The sequence below is a fragment of the Protopterus annectens genome, chromosome 7.part1 (genome assembly GCF_019279795.1).
Source record: "Protopterus annectens isolate FY-2018-M chromosome 7.part1, PAN1.0, whole genome shotgun sequence".
NCBI classification, from domain to species: Eukaryota; Metazoa; Chordata; order Ceratodontiformes; family Protopteridae; genus Protopterus; species Protopterus annectens.
The window spans coordinates 141,204,378-141,231,934 of NC_056740.1; the positions used below are offsets into that span (position 1 = coordinate 141,204,378).

General features: G+C 35.5%; 1 protein-coding gene across 1 annotated transcript in view; it reads left to right on the top strand.

The window, feature by feature from the left end:
- Positions 1-27,557, top strand: part of XPC (XPC complex subunit, DNA damage recognition and repair factor) — a 1,641,424-nt gene that overhangs the window by 696,691 nt on the left and 917,176 nt on the right. Inside the window, exon 5 of the mRNA XM_044078598.1 lies at positions 18,607-18,691. Within this exon, the coding sequence (XP_043934533.1) occupies positions 18,607-18,691 (85 nt within the window). The remainder of the gene's footprint in view (positions 1-18,606; positions 18,692-27,557) is intronic.

Here is a 27,557-nt window from a genome sequence, read left to right on the forward strand (position 1 = left end):
GGAGGTCATCTTAGCCCAGACTGATGCATTTTATAAATGTAAAAGCAATATAGAAAATGTAATCCAGAATCTGAATTAAACTGAGATACTTATAAAATAGAGAAGTACATGTTTGAGAAAACAGAAAAATAATACTATTATGGGAGGTTAGCCATAACAGTTTAGGAAAATCAGATAGTACAACAGTACAAAATGTTTAAGAACAGAATAGTGAGGCTTCTACCAACTCTTGATATTACCCAGTGTTTTATAATTATTTTATAATGTAGCAAGGATTTCTTCCTAGGACTAATTATGAAGTTGGAGAGCTTCATATTTTTTACTATTTTTATTATCTCCTAGAGATATGTTAAGTAGTGTCCAAGATGCAAAACTGACTTAGATGGTATAAGACCTTGTTTTGTGAAAGTTAGTATAGACATTTTAATTTGTCCTTGTCTGTTTGACCAGCAACTTGCTTTTTAGATGGCATTTCCACAAAGTATAAAGAAACGCCACCTCGGTGCATATTTATAAGAGGGGTGTTTTTGTTGCAGCTGCCACTAACCTAAATCACAGATAATGTAGTTTATCAATAGGTTGATGAATGACTTTTTTTGGAATCTGCATATGTTTTGTCAAGCCTGTACTGCAGATGCTGCTAGAATGGAGTATGTGATGATGGTGCAAGCCATAAAACAAGATCCTTTTGGCTGCTGGAAAATAGGGAATCTGAAAAATTGCAGTATGGTGGCGCTGCTCATACCACAGGGGAAACTGTGGAGGTTCTAGTATTAGTCATACACTTAATGGTTCCATGTGTGATCTGTGAACATTCAGAACCGATGTAACACAGGGATATATACTTGGCCACTTATTATTTCTTTATAGATAGCATAACAGTGATGTTAGGATTAGGAATGACACCAACCTGTTCTGTTGGCTCTGTAGCCAAGTGTAGGATGCTACAGGAGTCTCATTCAGATAGAGTTCATAAAAGTACAGCTTTCAGTGGAAAATTCTAGTTAAGAACAAGGAAGGTTTAGTAAGCAACTCAGCAGAAAGTATTGAACAATATGCAGATTGTACCTGTTTGGAAGTTGCATTAGATTCCTTTTTTTTTCATTTTCTTCCTATACTCATGGAGTGCTTCCAGAGAGTTTGGTAAGGTTACCATTTGGAGAAAATGATTGTGTATTTTTATTATTTTTAAATGAAAAAGTTACTTGTTCAGTCTGTACGTCTAAGATCTTACATATTTTAATGTTTTGTTGTTTGTGGCTTGAACCTGGCATTTAATAATATAAGCTTAGTAATATGTCATGCCATTTTGCCTTTTTTATGTTATAACAGATTTATTCATCTTTGTGTTCTTCATAATTGCCTGTTTAATATGCCTTTATGGTCATGTTTACTCTCACATATGATGCAAAATAATGTCTGTACTGAATTTGTGTTTTGATTACTTATTCCTTTATCTTTACAAATAGCCCATGCATGCACAAGTGTTTCTGTCTGTGTCTGTGTGGTTGTGTGTGTGTGTGTGTGTGTGTGTGTGTGTGTGTGTGTGTGTGTGTGCTCTCGCGGTTCTCCTTAGTGAAATTGTCCGAACACTCAGTAAGTAGCAGAGTACCACTTTAGTGTTGGGGCCAGCCCTGTTATAATTGCTGGATGTCATACTTGGTGTTGATAACAGCAGCTTGTATGGTGAAGGTGCAATATTGGTGCAGTAATTATAGATGCAGGAACCAGACTCTAGAGAGATTTGTGGCAAGTAATTTTATGAGTAGACACTTGACAGCTGCAGTTTGATGTAGACAGTGAAAACGTATGCACCTTGTGGTCAGAGAATTCTCTGAATGCAGCTGGTATTAGTGGGATGATCTGAGGCAAGATTCAGAAGAAAAAGGATTTGTGATCACCACCACTGAGTTGACTTGTACTTTCCTGTGCGAGAACTCAGTCACAGATATCATTAAGATGTCATTAAGATGTTGAAATGCTTTAGCCATACTTCAGTTGTATGCAGCATCAGTACTGCTACATCTGGAATACTGTCTGTAGCTGTGGTACCATACAGTGCAATAAAATTACACTGGTAGAAACCTTGCACAAACAGAGCTGCTAAAATGGTAAATGGAATGGAGGGCAGGGATGTCAGCTGGGCTTAGAAAACTGGACATTGATATATTAGAACAGAGAAGGAAAAAGTCTGTGCAATTAGGACACACCACACTGCTTGAGGGTAAATGTGAGGAGTGAAGATGAAGAGGACAGACAGAAGGTTGAAGAAGTCATGAATGGTAGATGAAAGAGATTTTTTTTCCAGTTAGACATGATAAAATAGTTCTTATGAGGTGTACAATTAGGGTTCTGGATTGCGTTGCTTGAGGTTGTAGGAAAATGTGAAGCATCAGACGAGTTCTGAGTTACCCGACGCAGGACATGAAAATTATCTTACAGAGCTCTCATAAACAATAAATTATGGCGTTTCTTCCATCAGCCTTCTGCATATGGGTCTTTTGACATTATTGAAAACGTAAGATAGACATTCCTAATAATGAAGCTATCATGTTATAAAATAACCATATTTTCTGAGTCTCTTTTCTTGGCTTGTAAATTGGGTAATTTAATTGCTAGTGTATCTAATTTTCCTTTAGAACCATATTGCTGTGTCAAAGGGTTTTACTACTCGGAGAGCTAAGATATGGTTGGCATTATTTTTTTCATTCTAATTTAATGATTATTTTTGTTTTAGAAACTTTAAGAAAATTGTCAAACATTGTATGAAAGAGTACAGTTTTCAGTTTCAGCCATATTGCTTTGGTGATGGCTCTTTTTTGTGAACCTTTATGTTTATGTCAAACTGTGACAGTCATATGTTATATATGTTTAAGTTGGACAACTTTTCTTGTATATACAGCCAAAGATTTTAAATGTGGGTATATATGAATTTATTATTCCTTAAAATGAGACTCCTAACAACCTGCATTATCATTCCAGAGCACTGCTGTTCCATTGATGTCTTTATATGTGCATGTTGTAGACATTGGTCAGTTCCATATGGGCAGTTTGGCCTCTAAATTTTACTGACTTTTACTTGAGGCAATTTTCAGATAGCTGCAGGGCAGTGTTGCACAGGAAAGAGTACATTTTACTGTAATGTCATTTCAACTATTCTCTGTAAAACATTGTTTGCAAGTCCTCTGTACATTAATTGGAAGATATTCCTAAAACCATGCATGAGAACCTCTGTGTTCCCATGCATGGGAGTGTGAGAGTGCCATTCTTCAACAAGGAGCTGTCATTTTTTTTGTTTGATGCACAGCTGCTGTTTTGAACACTTGTTTTGCTCAGAATGGCAGTCATTTAGAGCATGTTTGCTTGCCTGTTGCAGACACTCTCAGTACAGTCCACTCTTCAGCATCACATACTGTTACTCTCCACCCACTTGTGGTCCCCATCCCATTTTTTCATGCATGTAGACATAGATGTGACTTGCTGCTGCTGTACCAACAGATCATCCTGGGAGAGAAGTGTGTACTGTACAGTGTTTTTCATTTGGTAGAATTTTAGTTAAGTGATAGACTGACACTTTGATTGGGACAAGGTGTTAGGGCTGATGCTCAGCATTGCTTTTCTAAGAAAAGCATTTTCAGTGCCACGGCATTTCCACTGAGCATTCATCCCAAAAACCTGTAATGTACTGAGATAACGGACATGATTGTTTCTTCAAAACGAAGCCCTGTGGCAGTGCCACAGCAATGTTGTTGAAGACAGTCCCCAAAAGCTGTAGTAAAGGTATTGGGGTTAACAAATATGATCACTCCTATGACTCTAAGCTCTTTGCCAATACCACAACATTTCCACTGAACACTTGCCACAAAAGCTGTAAGAGAATTGAGAGGTGGCATACTGAACACACATCCTCTAAAGCTGGGATGGAGTGAGTACTCCAAATCCCAGGAATTTGATGCAGGAAGACCATGTTTTGGATGAGCTAGTATAACACAGTTCATTATATTAATTGTTAAATTGGTCATTTGCAGTCAATTACCTATTTATGCTTCAGTCTCCAGGATTTTTATAAATATAGTTTTTATATTCATCCATCACTTTTTCTGTACTGAATTATTTTAATCTGCCACTTCGGTTTTACTAAAATTACTAACTCTACACAGACTGTGGGCGTCACAACCTGTAACAATGAAATAATGACAAACCAGTGGCATGTTTAGATGTTGAAAGTCTGGTGTGTGGCCTGCTTTTAGTAATTATGTATTGCAAAAATTATGAATAGTGTGGCAGAGCTAAAGCACTGAGTCCATTTACTGAAAACTCACTCGAGGCATGCAGTAAATTCGATTGAGTGCCTGTTTGTAAGTCTCTATATTTTTGTGGTAGAACAAGTTATGCATGTACCCGTACCATGCAATGTGGACTTAAAAAGTCACCACAGTTTGCATACATTTGCTTGTAGGGGCCCTGAACAAAGTATCCCCATTCCTACTCCATCCTGAGTTTTTTATAATTGTAGCTGTGGATACACATCATTATCCATCTTCCCTCATAGCAGCATCACAAAATGAGCTTAACTGTTATTTTAGCAGCAGCTGTACTAATTTTCCTTCTGATAATCTTCTCCATTACAAATTGCCATAATGCTTCTCCTTGACTTCTACTATGAGAGATAACACAGCCCCCTATATTTTAAATACTTTTCTGTCCCAATATGTGAAATGTACTTCTCCCTGTCTTATACTAAACAAACTCAGCTGCATCGTATTAAGTTATCCCCCCCCCCAAGTTATTTATAAGTATGTTCAGTAGCAGTTATTGCAGTGTTATGCAGTATTTAAAAATATTTTAAAAATTCAGAAATCAATTTCTTATCCTATATGGAACAGCCTGCAAGATCCATCTTTCTAGTCATCATTATAGCACCCATATTTGCTGATACATATATTAAATTGCATTGTAAATAATTTAACATTTTGAAATTCCTATTCACCTTTATTAAAAATAGCAACATTTCATTTAAATTGCTACTTTACACTTGTATTCTTTCCAGCTGTGGCCCCCAAGTTAAGTTAATATTCCACAATCTGTTTATGCAACACAAAGAACTCATACTTGCCCAGTAACACCTTGTAATTAATTGCTTACTTACTATACAGTTATTATGTGCTTACTTTTAATGGTCAGAATATTACTCACACAATACACATCAACCAACAAAAGCTGGAACTCATAATCGAATATCACATAGTATAACCGTAATTATTCTATGCATTGGCCATGTGTAGGGTATCTGTGTTTCATAAACAATGCCAAATGCATGTCTTCTCTGCCATGAAGCACTTATATATTTCTCTGTGAATCCCAGACATTGCCTAAAAATAGAGTTGATAAACTTCAAATATATAAACAACAAATTAGATTTGCTGGATGCCTCACTCCTCAAATTATCTATGTTATGATCACAGTTATTCTTATTAGGGGCAATATATAATTATCGACAGTGGGTGGGGTAAGGTCAAGCTATAACCAAATGGGTAAGTTATTTCAAGCACAAGAAGGGAAGTCAGCAATATTTGGCATGGAAGATGTGAATTCAGTACTAGGAGTTTGGAGTGAATTTACATATTATTCCTCAAGATACAAGCACTGGGCTAGGCTAGACAGAGTTTATATTTCCCAGGAACATGTGCATTTAATAGAAGGTCTTGATATGCATCCAGTAACTATTTCATGTTATGCGCCAGTGATAACTAAAATAAAAACACAGGTTAATTAAGTAAAAATGAGACACTGGTGCTCTCCCACCTATCTATTGAAAAGAGAGGAATGAATCTAAGGAATGTGTAGTTGAAATTATTCAGGAGTTGTTAGAAACAATAGAAATTTCTTCTGAAAATATAGCTAGGGAGTGGGATGAAATCAAAGTGGAGTTTAAAAATAGTCTGGAAATAAAAGAAAGGCAGATATGGTTAAGAAGAATTATTTAGAGGGACTGACAAATGCTAAAGTATTGTAAACTAGGGGGAATCTCATAGAACAAGAAGAGGAGCAACTGCAGGTTGCTAAATAGAAATATGGGATGACCTCTATAATATACACAAGTTTAGAAAGGTTGCTGTTAAGCAGCTGTTTTTTGTAATAACTCTAGAGCACAAACACTTTTAGCACAATGACTCAGGCAACAGAAAGTAGAAAGGGCTGTCACCAAGCTTAGGTAGTCTATGACGAGGAAGATCATAAGGGATCCTGTGTAAGTATTAGAAATATTTTGGAAATTCTATGAAAGTCTGTGTAAAACAGAGAAATATGGAAATCAAGAAAGGTACAAATGTAAATGTTTATGGAAGAATTAAATGTGCCAAAGTTAGAAGTAGAGGAGCTTCACTTACTGACAGGCTAGGAGGAGCTGAAATAAAATGGTGATGTATAACCAATCTACAGGAAAGTCCCCAGGAATAGATGGTATCCCTGTGGAAGTTTGGAACCTAGGAGGGAAAAAGCTGACAAAGACCTGAAAGGTTTTATTTAACAGTATTTCAAGAGAGGAGAAGTGCCAATATCCTGGAAGAAAGTGATGGTAGCTGTAATACATAGAGGGTAAAGAGCCATCAGATCCAGCTTCACACAGGCCCATTTCAATAATAAACCAAGATTATAAAGGGTTTATGTCTATAATGGCTAAAAGAATGGCAAAAGTGATGCCAAAATTGATAGATATGGATTAGTGTGGTGGTGTGGAGAGAAGGCAAACATTTGACACCATTAACAGAACACTAATGATCCAGGGGGAAACAGAATGTAAGAAAATACCACTGTTATTGGTGGATTTTATAGGTTCATATGTAGGTACTATGCTATCGGCTCAAGGGCCTAGGTAAGCCTAGCCAGCAAGGTTCCGTAGCATTTTTTTTTTTTCAAAACAGGTTTATTGTTTTAACATATAAGAGAAATATCATAACAATTTTATACAAGTAATTAAAAATAGGTATTATTATAATATTCAACAAAACAACTAAAGTATTTACAAAGACATCCACTACAATCAGATCAATTAATTAAACTAAAATACCGTGCTATTGAAATTAGAATTTTTTAACAAATTTTGTAAATTATCCCATACAATATAATAAGATGTTTTTCTAGTTGTTCTTGTCCTAATTGTGTTTATTTCCGTATGGCACACTATATTCATAACATTTTTAAATTCATTGAACGAAGGAGGTGTATCTGAAATCCAATTTCTAGTTATTATTTTCCTAGCCACTGCTAGAATAGACCATAACAAGGGAAGCTTAACCTTTTTAACACTTTGAGGTACAGGTGTGTTGAATAATATAAGAGATTTAGAAATAATGTAAAAAGAGCCTGCAAAAATTCATTAATTGACTTCCAGTATTCTTTCAATTTTATACAGTCATAAAACATATGAGCCCAGTCAGCATTAATTTCTACATTACATCTCTTACATAAATTATCTTTATTATTTATTTTATTCATCATCAAAGGTGTATAAAAAGATCTATGTAAAAATTTCCATGTATAAAGTCTCCAGACAATGGAAGGCGTAGTTCTATAAGCAGATTCCAATATATATTGTTTATCTTGTTGATTTGGTGGGTCCCCATTAATAGAAGTGAAATAATTCCAGTATGAATCTACACTGTAAAAAGTTTCTTGTCTGATAATTTTATGTATGTATGAAAGTTTACCTTTATCAGAAACTTTATGTTGTAAATTTAATATCAAGTAATCAATCAGTGTTGGAATAGATTCTTTAACTGTTATAGACATTAGATCTATTTTATTAATGAGATGTTGTCTAAAGGTCTGAACCTCTAACCAGCAAGTTTCTCTTAGATCAAATTCTTGTTTTAAGAAATCTAGATTTTTAACTTTATTATCAGATATCAACTGATACCAGTACTTTAGATCATTATCTATAGCTAAATGAGTTCCTTCAGAAGTAGATGACAAAAGCATACCCTGAGTATACATTATAGGGAATACAATAAAATTCCATTCCCTATACTTAGGGTGCATGAATATAAAGTTACGATAGCTAATAATAATATTTAATGGGTAACAAACTATATGTTTAGGTGTAATAGGTGAAGTACAAAATTCCTTTAGTAACCATAACATGGAGTTATTTACAATCATATTTTTATGTGTTAAGGAGATTTTCATGAAGTGCATACTAATTAGCTCCCAATAATCTTTCCATTTTGCGACATATGACTGATCTATTAATAAAGTAATAACTTTTACAATAGAAGAGATAGTATATAAATTAAAGTCTGGAAAAGAAATACCCCCTTGAGACCAGCTATTAGTATGTTTCTTTAATGCAATCCTAGGTCTATTAGGTGCCCATAGGAAATTTAACATTAGTGTATTCAGTTTCTTGATAATTATTTTTGTAGGTGGAAGTATTATTGATTGTATTAAGTATAAAATCTTGGGGAATATTATCATTTTAATAATTGTAAGTCTCTCCTCCATAGTAAAAACATATTATTCCAGGTATTAAAAAGATTTTGTATATTAAGAAAACAGGTATTATAATTATTATATATAATAGATTTAATATCTTTAGATAGTATTATACCTAAATAAGCTATCTGACCTGAATTGGGTACATATTTAGTAAAATCACTAATGAGAATATTTTTTGTGTATATATAGGTAGTATTTTAGTTTTTTCTTCATTGAATATTAAACCAGAAATACTTTTAAAATTCATCATTTTATCAAATAGAGACTGCATAGAAGAATTAGATCCTGCTGATGTAATTAGAACATCATCTGCAAAAGTTGAATTTTGGATGTTGTATTTTCATCTATTTCAAAACCCTCTATGTCAGTACTGTTTCTGATCAAATTAGCCCAAGGCTCCATTACTAAAGTGAATAATAGTGGAGAAAGTGGACATCCTTGTTTTGTACCTTTAAGAATGGGTATTTTTGTGAAACATATGTTCCTACCTTAATATAAGCCAACGTTCCTTTGTATAAATGCTCAATTAGATTTACAAATGCATCTGAGAAGTTTGTGCACTTCATTAAGGTAAACAGATAGTCCCAACTTACTGAATCAAATGCTGAACTTATATCAAGACTAATAAGTGTTAAATCTTTCTTTTTCCTATTTGCAAAATCAATTAATGTTAAAGTTCTTCTTATATTATCAAAAGTATTTCTATTTACAATGAAGCCTGTCTGATCTATAATGCCGGGAATGATTGTCTTCAATCTATCAGCAAAAATACTCATAAACATTTTATAATCAACATTAAGTAATGAGATGGGCCGATATGAAGAGCATCTAGTTGGATCTTTATTAGGTTTTAAAATTGGCGAAATAAATGTATATTGCCAAGATGGGGGGGGTTATTAACTCAGTTTGGGCCAAAATAAAAACCTTATGTATTAATGAATATGTACTTTTAGAAAGGATTTTATATATCTCTGGTATAATACCATCATTACCTGGTGCTTTGTTTGATTTAAGCTTATTTATTTGTGTAATAACTTCTGTATATGAAATACTCTTGTCCAATAGTTTAATCTGTTGTTTATTAAGCTTTTTATTCATGTTTGTGGTTATAAACTCCTTTATTTTATCTTTAGGTTCCATGTTAATGTTATTATGGTTAATTTTGTGAAAGTGATTTCTAAATTCATCTAGTATTTCTGGTATACTAAAAATATTCTTCTTTTTCCTTAGAGAAAAGATTTCTTTGATATGGTTTTGTTTATTCAACCTTTTTGTTTTATTTTTAAGTCTTTGTAAGTATTTGGGGCTTATTGAATAAGACAAAAACTTGTATTTCTCTAAAGTTATTTTAACTTTATGAGTTAAAATTTCTTTGTATTTCTCATTTAGTTTGTTTATTTCTTCAATAACTTTCTTGTCCATAATATTTTCTTTATTATTATGTTTATAAGAGTCTAATTTACTTTGAATATCTAACAATTCCTTATCCCACGATTTCCTTTTATTATTATACCATCTGATACTTTGTCCATATAGATATGATTTTAAGGCATCCCAAACATAAACAATGGAGACTTCAGGAGTATTATTTATGTCTAAAAATGTTTTACTTCTGAAAGTATATATTCTTTATAGTCTTTTAGTTGAGTTAAGTATGCTGGTATCCTTTTGATCTGAACTTTATGAGTATTTTTATCATGAATTCAAAAACAATTGAATTATGATCAGATATAGGACATGAAATGATTTTGGAATTAATTAAATCTGTTACCATCTGGTTAGAAATAAAGACCCTATCTATTTTTGAATAAGTTTTGTATCTGTTAGAAAAAAGGTGTATGGTAATGCTTTTGAATCTATCTGATTATTAATATCATTCAAATGATAAGAATTAGCAAAATCATTTAAATGTTTTGCATTAGATGTAATTCTTCTTTTCCTATAGTGGTAGTATCACTTTCATGTAGTATACAATTAAAGTCACCAGCTAAAATAATATCTCCTATAGAGAATGATATGATCTTATCAAGATGATGTTTCACTGTATTAATACCAATTCCAGGTATCCAATATACATTAATTAAAGTGTAAGTCTTCCCATTAATTTGTATTGTAACCATACAAAACATTCCTTTGTCATCCTGATAAGACTTAATGGTTTTAGGAATGGGCATACTTTTATTCCATAAAATAGCCACTCCTCTTTTTTTTGAGTGTGCTCTGAACTAACCAATACTGTATATTTGTTTGTGGCTAGTTTATCAATATCTTTTTTCAAGAGATGGGTTTCTTGCAGGAAGACTAAGTTGGCCTTATGTAAATTAATGTATCTTATTAGGCTTGCCCTTTTACACGGATTATTCAATCCATTAATGTTTAAAGAAATTCCTTTTAAAGATGTCATTTGGCATTTTTAAAACTTAAGAATCTTATGATCAAAATAACAAATAACAAGATAAGTAAAGTTACATCTCCTCCTTTAGGTGTACCTTTAAATATAGCTGTATTTATTGAATCTCTTATGGGATTTTGTATAGGATTCAATTTTGTTTGTAGTGATAATGAGTGTACAAAATATATTGTGGATGTCAAAACTATATACAAATAACAATGAACAAGTGAAAATAATGTAAGGATTAAACCTTGCATCCAGCCTGGAGTTATAAACTCCACCTTAGAGTAGTATTTACCACTCAAGTTAACCCCCTACCCTAAGCAGCAGTACCTCAGCTACCACCTTATCAATTTAATACTAGTTATATTTAACTGAGGTTAACAGTTTTCAATTCAATTATCTAGAAAGACAAGACTACACATTTGGTAAAACAGCATCATATAAACTAAAATAAACTTTTTTTTTTTTTTTTTAAACTGTTCATACTACTATATACATCTATGTAATATAAAACACTTGTATTCAAATAGCATTCAAATAATCTTGATGTTAGAAATCAAGAGGAGAGAAAAATAAGTTCTAACATTCATTTAAATCAAAAACTTTGGCTAATATGATTCAGACATTACATATATTAAGATGCATCTATTTTCTGTCATGTAAATGCAATTAACAGCTTCCAAAAAAACCTTGAATTGCTTGTATATGAGCATTTGCTCAAACTCATTATTGTCAATAGAATAAAATATTGTATTCATAGAAATTGTTATAAATCATACTGCATAGTTATGCAGATTCTCAGAAACACTTATATACATATACACACACACACACATATATATATATATATATATATATGGGTTCCTATCACTTCATCGAACTGTGTAATCACCGACACTCACCTCTCCGACACCAATCCATCGGCGTCCATATCATCGACAATTCCGGTAAGCGATCTTCCCCCTCACAGGACCCATGGTAGCGCTTCTTCCTGTGTTACACCGATCAGGGTTTACGTGATTCCGTATAATTTACCTTGAAAGCTACCATGGGTCCTGTGAGGGGAAGATCGCCACCGAATGTCGATGATATGTCGATGGATTGGTGTCGAAGAGGTGAGTGTCGGTGATTACACATGAAGTGATAGGAACCCATATATATATATATATATATATATATATATATATATATATATATATATATACACACACACACACATACACACACACATATATATATATATATATATATATATATATATATACACACACACACACACACACACACACACATATATATATATATATATATATATATATATATATATATATATATACACACACACATACACACACACATATATATACACATATATATATACATACACACACACACATACACATATGCATATGTATGTATATATATATATATATATATATATATATATATATATATATATATATATACATACACACACACACACACACACACACACACACATACACACACACACACACACACACACACACACACACACACACATATATATATATATATATATATATATATATATATCTGATCTCACTGAGTTGTGTCCTTGCTGAGCACTATCCTACTTGCTGTCCCTACAATAAATCTGTCTGCTTTATACAAAATAATGCACAGCAAACACATTTTAGTAACCAGATTTTACAACCATGCTATACTACTGCTTTAAAATATATCACATGACAATTTCTTCCAGAATAGAGTTATAAAATTATTTATGCTTGTCAATCAGATGAATTAAATGAGTTATAGTAATGTATATGTTTGGAACATAAGTTTTTAACACCGATTATTATGCTGCTGTTAAGTAGATTTTCAAAAACACTTGAATAAATGTTTCATTTTCTATGCCTTCTAAAATAAGACATTTACTTACTACAAGAAACTGCATCATTTAAACTCATTGTAACTGACATATTTTATGAATTATAACATAGATATTTAAGTAATTATATAAAATAACTCACATTTAGATGTTAAAGAGTTCATTTTCCTTCACATAGTCGCATTTGCATCATTTCTATTTCCTGGTAGAGTGTTATTCCTGAATCTGTGATGTGTCAGTGTGATATCTAGGTCAAAGGTTATACTAACTGCTTTCAGCTTCTCTGTGAGAATTCTGAGAGTTGAAGCTTTTGAAGTAGCTCATGGACACTGTGCATGAGACAGCCCACATCCCAGATTGTCTCCCTTAACATTTTGGCGGGAAACTTATTAAAAACTAGTGACAAACATTAATTTAGCAGTGTAAATGCATCTAAACATGACAAAACCTTCACAATGTATTTTACAGGTTATTACAGCCTCTATGTAAGTGAAATTAAGCCCAAAATTATTAATAAGTAATAAAACTCAATATTTTTGTCCCAACTCAATTTTTATGCAAATCTTGTTATTTACTCTGTCTATATGATCAAAAGCATTTCTATATATTAATAAAGAAAAGAAAAAGAGAGTAGAAAATAAAAGGGTGTAAGGCAGAAATAAAAAAAATGTAAGAGAAAGCTATAAGAAGTATATACAATGGAATATTACTTACTGTTTATATTAATAGAGTTAAAAATCAAACATATTATTTACTATTATTTAGTTCTAATTATTATTAGTTAAAGCATGACAAATTATTTACAAACAAGCATAAGCAGTATAATCAAGAAAGTATAATTAGGAATAGCATTTGAAGAACATATAAACTTTTTACAAGGAATAAATATGTTATTATTCTATTAATCATATTTTCATTACTCTTCTCTCCCTGCCCTCCCCCACCCTTTACCCACTACATAATCTAAATAGAATGTCATTGTTTAAACAAAGAAAAGAAGAAAAGGAGAAGAAGAAGAAAAAAAAGATAAAGAAAAAAAATGTATCAAATTACTGACCTTACTTCTTTTCAGAAAGAGAAACAAGTTGAATCATAGCTTGCCATTAAATCTTCAGATATTTTGACTGGTTATGAAACAAAACATTTCTTTGCACACAGAGAATAACTTTGATTAAATCTTTTTCAAAATATTTGTGGCTTTCTGGAAATGCAGGAACTATATTTAAAAAGATTAATAATGAAATAAAATGATGAGAGAAAAAAAAAAACATAGAATAAATCATTTGTTTTTTTAGTCTCTTCTTCTTCTCTGAAGTCTTCCACGAAGTTTCAGTTGCCAGTCTCTTTAATGAAGGACTAGCCCATTCCATTTCCTCTATTTTATCCAAAATCTTATTTTTTTTGATAAACAGTAAAGCAGAGTCTAAGTCATCGAAAAGTTTAGGACCATCAGGAAGGAAGATTTTAAGCTTGGCAGGAAACAGAAGGTATGTTTTAAACTGTGCTTTTTAAGCTCCCTTATTAGTGGCAGAAAAACTTTTCTTTTAGCTATTACCATGGAAGAATAGTCATTGTCAAAATGCACAGTTGTCTCATTAATCTTAACAGGAGCTTTAGCCCAAGCAGATTTAAGAACCATCTCTTTATCAAAAGATGATAGAAATCTAACTATAACTGATCTAGGATATTTTTGTTAGAGTTAGTATTAGCTATAGATCTATGTGCTCTTCGATACCAAAAGAGAATGCTTCTGGTAAGTCTAAAGTTTTAGGAGTCATGTTGTTAAAAAAAGAAGTAATATTGTTACCTTCAATATTTTCTGGCAGTCCAAAAATCCTAATGTTATTGCGCCTAGATCTATTTTCCAGGTCATCCAGCTTTGTTTGTAAATGTGTATTTTGTTTCAGCAGAAACTCAATGTTGATTTCCTCTTCTTGGATTCTATTTTCCATGTCATTCACAGCTTCTTCTATGCCTGTCATCTGGATCTTCTGTTGTTGCAGGTCTATATGTAACAAGTCTATTTGTTTTGTAGTTTTTTCTATGAAGGTGTCTATTTTAGTATCCATTTTATCCATCTTAGCAGTAAGTTGCTGGATTATAATTATCAGAGACTGAAGTTCTTTCTTGATGCTGGAGTCTTGAGAATTTGTCTTACTGGAACTCATTTCAGACTGATAAACTGACAGGAAAATTTCCAAAGTGATTTCTGACAGGAATATTGTTAAGATTTCCTTTCTTTTTTAGATATAGTTCAAGAACTATATAAAACAAACATATTTAGAAAGAATTAATTTTTTAAGTAATTAATTCCTGTCAGTGTAATGAAATTGGTGGAGCTGAAGAAATCTGCTGCTATCCTGTGTTCATCCTTGGCCACCAAGGTTCCGTAGCATTTTGATGCAGAGAAAGCATTTGGCAGAGTAAGATGGGACTTTGAGTAGAGCAATGGAAGCATTTGCATTCCCCTGATAAAATTATAACATCGATTTAAGAGGATATATGAGGGGTCAGAGGCAAAAATTGAAGTGTGTGGGGTCCTCTCTGATAATTTCTGCTTGAGCAGAGGAACCAGGCAGGGGCGTCCTCTCTTCCCTTTTTTATTTGCATTATGTTTAGAACCATTGCAAAGAAAATTAGGGATTCAGAAATTCAAGGATATAATTGGTATGGAGGTAAAGAAAAGCTGCCTCTATTTGCAGATGATAATATTTTATATCTGACAAAACCATATAGGGACATTACAGTGTTGCGGAACATATTGAGACAGTTTCAAATCTTTTTGGGATACAAAATTAATAACGCTAAAACAAAGGCAATAGCGGCAAATTATGTACCCACATACAAATTAGTTCAGCAATATCTATATTTATGGGGACATGATAAAATAACGTATTTAAGAGTATGGATTAAAACTTATTCCAGTGTGACAGCTAAGGATATGTGGGAAGAGACTAAACGAAAGATAATACAAAAACTGAGAAAATGGAAGCACTGTTATATGGACATCGATAGTAGGATACAAGCAGTTAAAATGTTTTAGTCCCATTAGTCTTATACACAGGTCAGGCATATTTTTATCAACCGGAGGAGAAGTTGTGGATAGCAATTAATAAAGAGCTGAAGGCTTTTATCTGGCAGGGGAAGATGGCAAGAGTCAAGTTTATTCTTCCAATAGAACAATGCACATTATGATTACACAATTTGAAGGGGTATTTCAGAGCAACAAAGTTAAGGCTCCTATACACAGCACAAGCATAAAACTATAATTCAGAGTGGAAATAGATGATAATGAAATGGGGAAAGCTCAAGAAACAAATAGAGACTGGGATTTTGGATGCAGACCTTTAAGGAGAATAATAGTAATCATACAGAATATTGTATTCATAAAGTAGCAGAAAGTATTCCAAGAACTAAGCCAACACAAGAATGGAGAAAGGAGATTCGGCCGATAGGGTTGACTGCAGTTAGGGATACAAGCCATAGGCAAGAGGGGGCTGGAATTTATTGGAGAAAACTGGCAAAGGAACCAAAGTTTTGAGAGCAAATAACTAGAGAGGGAAAGGTAATAGAATGGGAATACACCAAGAACTTATTTGAACTGCAGGTTAGTGATTGCCTTACATAGCAAGGATTGATATCAGAGTATAGGCAAAGAGAAAGAAATAGGGGGGTCCTAAATGAAAGACCAGCACTGATAGAATCTAGAACAGAAGTTGCCATTAAGAAAGGAATAATTAGTAGAGCATGTAAAATAATGCATGATAACTATAAGACTCAATCAGAGGAAGTTAGAAAGGATTGAGAAGAGAGAATGGATAAGCAATTCACCAAGAAACAATGGAGGGATATACGTCTGTCTTCCAAATATGCAGCAAAGTCTAGAAGAATTCGGATCTTTGTTTAGAATTGTTTACGTAGGTATTTTTATACCCCAAGTAGACTCCAAAGAATTTTTCCTCGGGTAGGAAGCAAATGTTGGAGGAGTGATGGGGAAGAAAGTGGTAACTTGGAACATATTTTCTGGGAGTATAATGAGTTGGCAGACTTTAAAGATTCCCTGCAGACTGCTCTGCTTGAGATACTGACTGAGCAAACTGGTGTAACTAAATAAATTATTTTTTGAGCTATGATACAGAATTGAAATTGCCAAGTAACAGAACTTTTTGGAGAGACAGATTTGTCTCACAGAGGTTGCCCCACCTTTGGAACAAGCTTCCTATTCATGTTAAACAAAGCCCCTTATTGGCCCTATTTAAGTGTAATTTGCACAATTGGGTGGGTAACTGGAAATTCACTCTGGGGGGCTCTACCTGTGTCCCTCTTGGGCAGGGACAGTAGGTGCTGATTTTTGTGGCTGCTTGAACCAGATACACTTGGGAACACGGGTTAGGCTAGGCTAGGCTAGGTTCTGTGAAGCAAAATGTTTGCAGCTACAGTTGTATCCGCATGGTTTGAAATGTATAATGTTTGCAAGTGAAATTGTGTCGGTATGGTTTATTTTCATTTATATAAATGTAAGATTGCCTATGTCATATGTGACAATTTAATAAAGATGTTTCTTGTTAAAAAAAAAAAAAAAAAAAAACAGAAGGGAAGTCGCCTAGGGTTAAAATGACCTGCAAGGGCAGCTAGTCTAATACTTGCCTATGAACCTGTAAGAATAATCAAACATCATAGCTGTTCTTGAAACCTTAATAGCCACTGTCGACGTTCATCTGCTCCACATAAGATATATTCTGTAATGATTAGTCAGGACCATGAGAGGGAGGTGGTGCCATACAGTTTTTGGAAAAAAAAACTAAATAAAAAACAATTTGATTATGTTCTTTGCTGTAGACAATTATGGCCCAAACGGGGTTCATACACCCGTGCTAAGGAATGCTGCCAGACCTAGCCTACATCTCACCACCCTTTTCACTTGATATATTAGGCTCCCCTCTTACATATTTAACTTGTTACATGAGACTAACTTTATTCTATTTTGGGGGAAGGAGGCTTCAGCAGTAACTGTTTAAGTACCCTGTTTGGAAATGTAATTTCTCTAACAAGTTGTATACAAGACACTAGATTCCTCCTTTGCAGTCTTGCCACATATATCACTGCATACTTGGGCTATTTGGGGAAGCTTTTATGCAACATTTTAACGTTCTTCAAAATTTGGTTGTAGTTTAACAAACACCGAAACTGCTTTTACAGTTATTTTAATTGTTTATCAACTGGCAAGACAGTTTATTCTAAAGAGTAAAGTAAGTGCTTGTAGACATAATGCTTTTTTAGATGTCTACAGAAGTGTGATACGGTGCAGCTCTCATCAGCTTTGCTGCTGCCATTCTGTTTCACAGTGATACAGCAGTTATTTTCTCTGATGCATGTATTGTTCACTATTTCCCGAGACTACCATCTTTACCTGTGTCTCACCTGTTTTTCCCATACTCTATGCTGTAGTGTGATATTAGCTTAGAAAAATATTTTTTCAGCTACTGTCTCCTACCCCATCCTTGGGTAATGGCGTCAACTTTTTTTTTTCTCTGCATGCTTGCTCAATGATGTAAATTAATTCATTGTTAATACTGGAAAAGAAAATCATTAGTTGTTGATTGAGTAACACATTACATGCAAAGGCCTTTTTGCAAGATCAGGTTTTGTGTGCCCTTCTTAATTTCACAGTAAACTCTGTGATCACCATTAGCACTTCATTAAAGAAACCCTGTTTACTGAGTATGAATAAGCAAATGTTCAAATATTGTGCTTCAGCAAACTGCATTTGCTATTATGAGCCAGTAAGCTATGATTATATCTTAAAAATAACAGACAACTAACTTTTTTGTACAACACATAGGGAAAAAAGGAAAGCTGAATTTGAAATGTATCTTCGAAGAATGTTGAACCGCTTTAAGAAGGAATTACGAATAGACACTCACAAGGTAAGATCAGAACACACATTTGAGATTATGAGATAGTAGAAACCAGTTTTTTATCATTTGGTAAAATTATTTATTTTTTTAAGTGGGGATTTTTGTCTTCGTGGTAGTCATATTTCTACTGAAGCTACAGGTGCTTACATCAAGTGCAAAGTTTGGAAAGTGGGAATAAGCTGAATTTTGTCCAGAAGTTTTTATTTATTTATTTATTTATTTATTTATTTATTTCACATTTGTTAACCAGGTTAGTCCAACTGAGTTTGCAAACAAACCCATTTTCAGTGGAGACCCGAGGGGGAAAGCCCCAGCAAACATAAATTAAGATAAAGTGAAAATGTAGAAATATTAAATAATCACAATACAAAATAATTGCAAAAAAAAAAAGGTTATTAACTGCATTGCATTGCTAGTAAGCAACCCATTTTCAGTGGAGACCCAAGGGGAAAGAGCCCCAGCAAACATAAGCAAAGATAAACATACAGGACAAAAACTATTAAAAATAACTATGCAAATACAAAATTAATTATAAAGAGAAAAAAACAAAAGAAAAAATTATGAACATTAAGGGTTGCACTGATAGCAGTGGTCTAAATTTACTACATATAAGAGTAAAAACAAAAAAATAATTGTTCAATATAAGGAAAATTGATAGGAAGTGGGGGGAGATAAATAGTGTAGAGAATGGGTGGAAGTAGGGGGCTACAGTAGTAGAGCCGAGGGTTTAAGAGGTTAGTTTAAGCAGAAGTTATTAACAGAGAAAGAAAATTAGGAGATGCAACAGGTTATACAGTAGGACAGACTAAGACTATGTGTGGTCAAGGCAACGGCATAATTTCAAGCTTAGTTGGTGGGGAATTTAAGCTCCTCTTTAAAACAGGGGAAAGGAAAGGTTGGATCTAACATGGAGAGGGAGCTTGTTCCAATTTAGTGAGACAGAGTGTTTGTAAAGTAGTTTGCCAATATTCTTTTTGGGTTTATAAACTGAGAGAATATGCTGATCAGCACCTCCGGAGAGGCCGGGTGGGGGGGGGGTAGAGAATAACATAGGAGGCCAGAGCAGGCAGAGAGGGGTTGTTGAGTAAGGAAAAGGTAGTGAGGAGTTGTAATTATAGGAGAAGATGTGGAAATTCCAGCCACTGAAGTTTGTTTAGTGAGAGGCAGTGATATGACGAGAGTGGTTGGTTTAGAATAAATCTGGCAATTTTGTTGTATGTTTGTTCCAGTTTCTGCATTGAGGTAGTTTGGATATTGGTAAGGAGAAGGAAGCATATAGAAGACTAGGTAAGAGAAATGGCTGCACAAGAGTGCGTTTAGTGGCAGTAGTGAGGAATTGTTTGTTCCTATAAAGTAGTCCACATTTTTGGTGGGTTTTTTGATGGCCTGTTGCTTGTGCAAGTCAAATTTTAGTCGGTCATCAATTATTACCCCAAGGAGTTTGGTGTGTGAGGCAGGGGAGATAGTGGTGCCATCTAGGGAGGAAAGAGGAAAGTTGGATTTAAGGTGAGAGAGTGTCTGAGGTAGGAAGAAAAGGATTTGAGGTTTATTTCGGGTTAAGGATTAGTTGATTATTTCTGAACCATTTTTCAACAGAGATAAAGGAATTCTGTGTTAGTGTGGGTAGTTCAGAGATAGTATTGGAGATTGATAAGAGAGTAGAGTATGTTGTTGGTAAAAAGGAGCGGTCCAAGTATGGAGCCTTGGGGTACTCCTCTTTGAACAGCAAGGAAGGGTGAGAGAGCCTGCTGCCATCTAACAGCTTGTTTTCTGCCAGTAAGGTAGGATTGGAACCAGCCAAGAGTAGAAGGAGAGAGGTTTAGGTCTGAAAGCTTTTTAAGAAGGATGGGATAAGAGACAGTGTATATGTTGTATTTATCAAAGGTTTGATTGCATTTGGTTTAAATGCCTGTTATCTTAGTCCTGCTTTACTTTGTAAACTGAGTTGCAATGCTGATCCACATGGACCCTTTTCAAGACCCAACTCGGAACACTGATTAACTGACTTGGTGAGAGTTGCACAGTTAGGCAAATGGAGGCTGGGAGAACCCTGAACCACAGGAAACACCTTCTTACAGCTCACAGCCTTAGTCCTCTGTCTGACTCCCAGAATACTTTGTCATCTTGTTTATTCAGAAGAAACATATTTGGAATCAACAGCACTTTTGCTTCCTTGTGAAGTTTGGGACAGACTGTTGCAGGAAGACTGCAGCTGCTATAAATGTTGATTGTTTATGATGCACTGTAAACATCTGGTAATAGTATATGAGTGCAATAGACACACTGGCAGTGAGGGATGGTTGAGGTGCTGAGCCTTGTACTAAGGGGCATAAGGAGGTTCATCTGAACTGGGCATGAGTTGGTGGAATTATTTTACCATTCACTTGTTACGTATTTAAACAGGAAGCATTTCTGTGTAATATAACTATTTGCAGGACTGGAACTATAGTTGCATGACTAGAATTTGTGACATATTTATTTATTTATTAAGTTTGTTAACATTCAAAAATATATATACATAGAAAAAATTATTCATTCCTTCATTCATTCAAGTAATAATTTAATAGAAGAGGAATATAGTGACTTAACATCACTTATGAGGGGTTATGAACACAATTGCATATTTTGCTATCCAGGGAATATGTCTCAGGAAGCTGGACAAGTACAGTCTTACCTGAGTTATTTGTTTGGGTCTCCAAAAATTGAAGATTGAAAAGCAGACAAAAGTATGGCCTGTTGGGATTTGGGTAAGGCCTTCATTTCTGATTCCCTTTTATAAAAAATGACAGTGATCAACCTTGGAGTGAAGCTTGAAATGGTTATAATTCATTAGTTTATCCACTACAGGACTGCCATGTTGTAAGCTTGCTTCACTGCGGTTTTATTGGACATGTATTGAACAACATGTTTTTGTTGTTTTTATTTTGCATAGCCTCATCTCATTTTACTCGAGTATAAAGTACATGTATGCAGAGAGCAGACCTCACTCAGAATTAAGATTAATCCTACAGATAGCCTTCTACTAGATTTCTGCTATGAGAGATAACACATTCCCCTATATTTTAAATACTTGCTTGCAGTACCTTGAAAGATGCCCATTACATGTAATGTAATGGAACAAGCCACCCAGTACCCCTATACCCCTGAATGTTATGCTTGCACAACACTGGAGAAGACAAGAGAAGAAACTGTCCAAATGGTACAAAGTGGTATCAAGAAATCACATTTAGAAAATGATTTGTGGTGTCGCATATTGGGGATATACAGAGAAGCCCTGCTATAGTAGCCAACTTGAAGAATGTGTTTTTGCAGTTTTTGTTATAGTGTTCTAAAATAAACCTAGGGAATCATATGCACAAAGTATTAATCCATATAAGATCAGTCCCACTGATGTGGCTGTCAAAGGAGGCACGTCATAAATTACTAAATAAGTAGGCAGTCAGCAATAACTGATTTGTGAAATGTTTCCTTTGTTGAAACTTGATATAATTAAATATAGCTTGCAAACATGTTAAATATGGGAAAATATTAAAAATAAGTAGTTAAAGTACAGTTGTGCACGGCTAGTTCATTGGAACAGAATTTTTAGTCTACACTGCATGGTGACCTAGATTGGAACAACCACTGAGAATAGAGAGATAATCTGCTGAGGGGAAATATATAATGGCTGATGGACAACAGTCATTCCTTGGGGTTATACTTTTCATCATAAAATTTCCCCCTTTGCAGTCAGAAAGTACAGGATGTGGCATAGGGGTTTCAGATGCATATCAATGGAAAATGTGCTTGTAAGAGCAGACACACACACACACACACACACACCACACACACACGCACACACACACACACACACACACACACACACACACACACACACACACACACACATTATCTTCTTGTATTAATATCATTATATTATGAGTAGATTGTGACCAAGGAAAGGAATTTGCACTGCATACATTATCAAGGAAAAAATATCCCACCGGCCATGCGTATGATGATCAGTAAGCCAAATGTACCTCTATCTCTCTTTGTCTTCTTGGGTTAGGAAGGATTGGAAGGTCCATTAGTATAGTGTGGGGGCAGTTTGACATGAACAAGTAGTAGAAGGGTTCAAAGAAAGGTGCAACAATTTAAATAAATGGCACCGTCCGACTGAATACAGACAGACTTAAAAACAAAAAAAGTGCTTCTAAGAGGCGATCTCTGATAGAATTACAAAGCCATGTCTGACCCAGCTCTGTTAGAAATGCTACATCTAAAGAAATCCCAATCCCTCTGCACCACATGATCCAGAAACCTCAACCTCATTACCATAATCAACAGAACATGCTGGAGGGACAGGTTCATAACCCAGAGACTGCCCATGCTCTGGAATAGACTTCCCATACATGTCAAGCAGAGGATCTCACTGGCCCTCTTCAAGAGAGATCTTGAGTGGGTGGGAAATAGAAAATTCAACACTGGGATCACTCCAGTGGTTCTACTTGATAAAGGCACTGGGAACTAACGTCTGGCATCACGATGCCAGTGCGCTTCTATGAGCTAGGCTTGTAAAGGCTCCAGGGCCATTAGCCTAGTACACACCAATGAACATATGAATCCAGGCGAACTACAAGTGTCAATGTCTTTTGCAAATTGAACTTTGAGATGCAACAAAGCAAATTAGAAGAGGGAACGAGAAAAGATTTGGGTTTGCTTTTGTTTCAGCTGAGAGCAGTTTAATTTTTGTTGTTCATGTAGTTTTTTTATTAAACTAAGCTAGTTAACTTTTTCAGAGTTTTGCTTTTACTTGATTGGATCTTATGGTAAGTTTACAGTTGAGGCTACTTGTTTGCTTTACTGCTGCTTACAAATGTTTAAGAACTTGATGTATTTCAGTATGTTGGCTTTTAGCTCTTTACAGCTGTTTGTTATTCATGTGCGGGCGAAGGTTTCATAGCTATTTCTTTGTGTATTGATTTACATTTGTAGAGTGTATACACGTATTTTCTGATCTTTAACTTGAATAAATAAATTTGGAAATGTAACATATATTATTTATACCAACTGTCTTAAGTGATCCAGGCCTAATATTTTTCGCTTGCTGTGTATGACTGTTGAAGTAACTCTTCATAGTAAGATGTAACCTTATTGTGTTAAGGAGCTGCTTATATTTCTTTTTTCCTGCTACATTATTGTATTTATTGTACGTTAGATGAGAGTCTTAAAGAAAAAAACAGAAGTATTTTCTGTATATGCGGTAGCTGATTAGAATTTATGTTAATTGACTTGATGACCTGTAAGTTGCTTCAAAACTGAGCTGGTAGATACTTTCCTTGTCCCTGGGTGAGGTGAAGCGAGCTGTTACTTTGTTATTCTTACTTACTAGTTAATTTGGCACTTGGCTGAAATTTGCTTTGCAGCTCACAGTGACATACACCTAAGTTAACAAAAGGTGTGCAAGCTAAGTGCTTAAAAAAGATGTCTAAACAAATTGAAAAAAAAAAAGAAAGAAAATAAGGGCTCTGAGACAGCATGAAAGGAATGGGACAGGCTGGGCAAGAATGAGTGGAACAGACTTGGGTTATATGCTCAGCACGCAATGCAACAATTTGTTTCATGGACCTTGGTGTCTCACAGGCATTAAGGTTTGCATGAGAATGGGAAATTTCAGGGAAAAATATGGGAGCTGCAGATGACAGTATACTGGGTAGGAAGCTTACAAATGGTGCAGTGAAATTAGAGAAGGCAACAGGAGGCTAGGGAGTATGATGAGGTGGGAAAGGTGTGTGTGGGAGGGAGGCAGGCAGAGGACAAGAGCACATGATTAGCAGTTGTCAAATGAGTACATACAGGTGATGTGGGACGGGGTAAAGTGAAAGAAAAAGTGGGAGATGAAGCATTGAGTGAGAAGCTAAGAAGAAATAAGCCAAGATGGAGGGGCAGGTGCAGACAGCAGTTACAAATAGTGAAGCAATCTAGAGCTAGAAGTAATTCTCAATATTCTGCAAGGTCAGGGATGGTGCGTCTCACTTCACATAGTGTGAATAACCACACAAGAGATAAAAATCCAAATGTGTGCTGACAAAGGGAGATAGAAATAACCTGATATGTAGGTTTTGGGAGTCATCTGGGAGCATGTTGTCAAAGTATACGATCCACTGTAATGTCCGGTCTAACATCGGGGATCCTGTGTGATACATCACCAGTTGGACTTAAATTCTTCATCAGTCAAAATTTTGCACTTATTTCCTGGAATTGCTTAGGGTTGCACACATCCAGTGCTAGCCCATTTTCATGACGTAACATAACTACATAAGAACACTTAACTTTTTAGTCCACCTGTTCTTTTCTGATATTCATTCTGTTTGGATATTGATCTTGACTCTCATCAGTAAAAAAGTTCTCACATTTATTGCTTAAAGCAAGTCTGCAGAGTGTCTGTTTGGCCATTAAATTGCTAGCCAAAGGTGTGCCTGCAGTGCCTGTACTGAGGCTTAGGGAAGAACAGAATGTAAGTACTGAGCCAAGTGTAACCCTTTCACCAACAGACATGAGAAAATAACTCCTGTGCTGCCTCTCTAGCAGGAGGACAGTGTGGTGGGTGAGAGAGCCTCACTCAAAGATTTGGGAGGATCTCTGCTGCAGTTACAGGTTACAGATAGGAACACTATAGCATGGACTTAGTGAAGATGCCACAGCTTAACACTCGTGGAGCAAGTCCTTTCTTTAAATGACCCTTCAGTCCTTCCAGTTGTTGAGATCATCCTTGGCTAGCCAGGACCCAAGCCCATCCTTGCTTCCTGCTTTAGTAGAGAATGGGACTTGAAGAATTGCATCCCTGGCTCCCACCCTGCAGAATATATTCTGGGATGTAGGCACTGCCCTACTCTGGTTGGTTAGGTAGGGTTTGCTGCAAGTTGGCTTGATTCTGGGCAGTAGTTTCTAGAGTAGCTTAGCTACAGGTCTTGGGGATACTCCATACTGAGGACTCCCCACCCACAGCCCCCCTGGACCAGCAGGGTCTGGTAACCTGGCTGAGGATGGACCTTCTGGGTTGTCACTGATTATAGTTGACATTTCAAAGCCTGGTCAGTGTACAGATGTTCTGTGTGTGTTGAGAACTTGAAGTGAACATTAAGGATCACATTTAGTTGGGGAATGACCTAATTCCATAAAGTCAATAAGCCTGGTGCAAACCTCACTTGCTTGTGTGACACTTGTGATGGGTGTATTTCTAGACGTCAGCTGCTTTTTGCCTTGCATTCATTTCATGCCTAGTCACAAACTTGCTGCTGTAAATCTAGTGGAGTGGGATACAACTTCTAACTCAGACATCTGTGAAGAGTCTGAATATCTGGAGACTTTCTCTCAGATGGACATAAGCAGTCTGCCTTCCCACCATACTACCTCCTGTGGAGGATCTCTGTCTATGCAGAAACTGTGAGGCTCATATAGCTCGCTGTGGAATACCCTATATCTTTATTCTTTTCTCCCAGAGGTCTCTGATATGTGTATCTCAGGGAGGAGGAAGTGGACCCCAGTGCAGTTCCCTGTATGGAACTGATGATAATGAATGCCATTGTTGTAACCTGGAAACACCTAGATTCTGCTGCTATGTTCCCAGAAAGGAAAGCACACTTTACATGTCCCCAGCTGAATAGAACAGGTCCCTCACTAGACATCTCTAAGCTGACTCTTACGTGATCTCTTTGGTCCAGCATAGACCCATAGACCACAGCATCTTGTTACATTCACACCACATAAAATTATACATTCTAGATAGGTGTGGCCAGAGAGAAAATTTCTGTACTATGTTGGGGCTTAGGACCCTCAACTTCTTGTCTAACCTGCCAAAATGCAGTTCCCCTCTAGTAGACCAGACCCTAGAAAAGCTTGCCGATTGAGGTTTCTTCTCTGTTCTTCCGCTGTATTGCTTGTTACTTGTGTTCATGTCATCTAAGAAGGGAAAATGTCAATGTGGAAGGCAGATTCCCCATAAAGACCATTACGAAAAGTGTCTTTTTTGCCTAGGTACTTCCCACGACCATACACCGTGCTCTGTCAAGCATTTGTCCCCAAGGCTCTTCGTAGTCACTTATCTTCCCTCTCTATAAACCTCGAGAACCAGCATCTTAAATTGTTAGCTAAGGGTGCTGTGGTGGAATCTTCACATCCAGAGGGAGAGCCATCTTCCAAAAAGAAAGACAAAAAATCTTTGCTGATCCTGTTGCTGTCTAGCCTCCACCAGAGGGCTCTTTAGAAGTTAGTGAAAGTCCTGAAGAACGTCCAGTGCTTGCATCAGATTCCTCTGCTGCAACCCTTTCAGAGGAAGGTATAGATCAGAGTTATTGCATGACCTCTGAGACATTTCAGACATCTGATCCAGATGTTGAGGGGTTATCATGACTGATTATTTCCAAGGGGCCATGGGGATTCTCATATCTTAGTCTGGGAAGAGATTTTTACTACGATTATTGTATCCTACCAGGGGGCTGAACTGCCGAGGGTTGTAAGAGCAGATATCTCGCTTCAGAAAAAACAAAGGTCCAAGCATATTACACCTATTGCTAAGAATCCCAACTTGAATGGCAGGATTTTAACCAAGGCTTGTTTAATGCCTTGATGGCCTTGAAGCCCCCTCAAGGGGTGTCAGTCCCTGCTCCTCCCTGGTCTTCAAGCCTTTTAAGAGGAGAAGGGAACCAGATTCCTCAGATTAGGACCTAGATTCTGGGGAGACATCCTTTGCATACTCATATTCTTCTCAATTCCTTTTCCTCTAGACTATGGCTCAGAGGAAGAGGATTCTTTGAATCCAAATTCCCACTTGGAAGAATTATTCTTTGGTTACTCTTGTTCTTATGATGGATTATTTTAAGTGTGATTGCTCCCA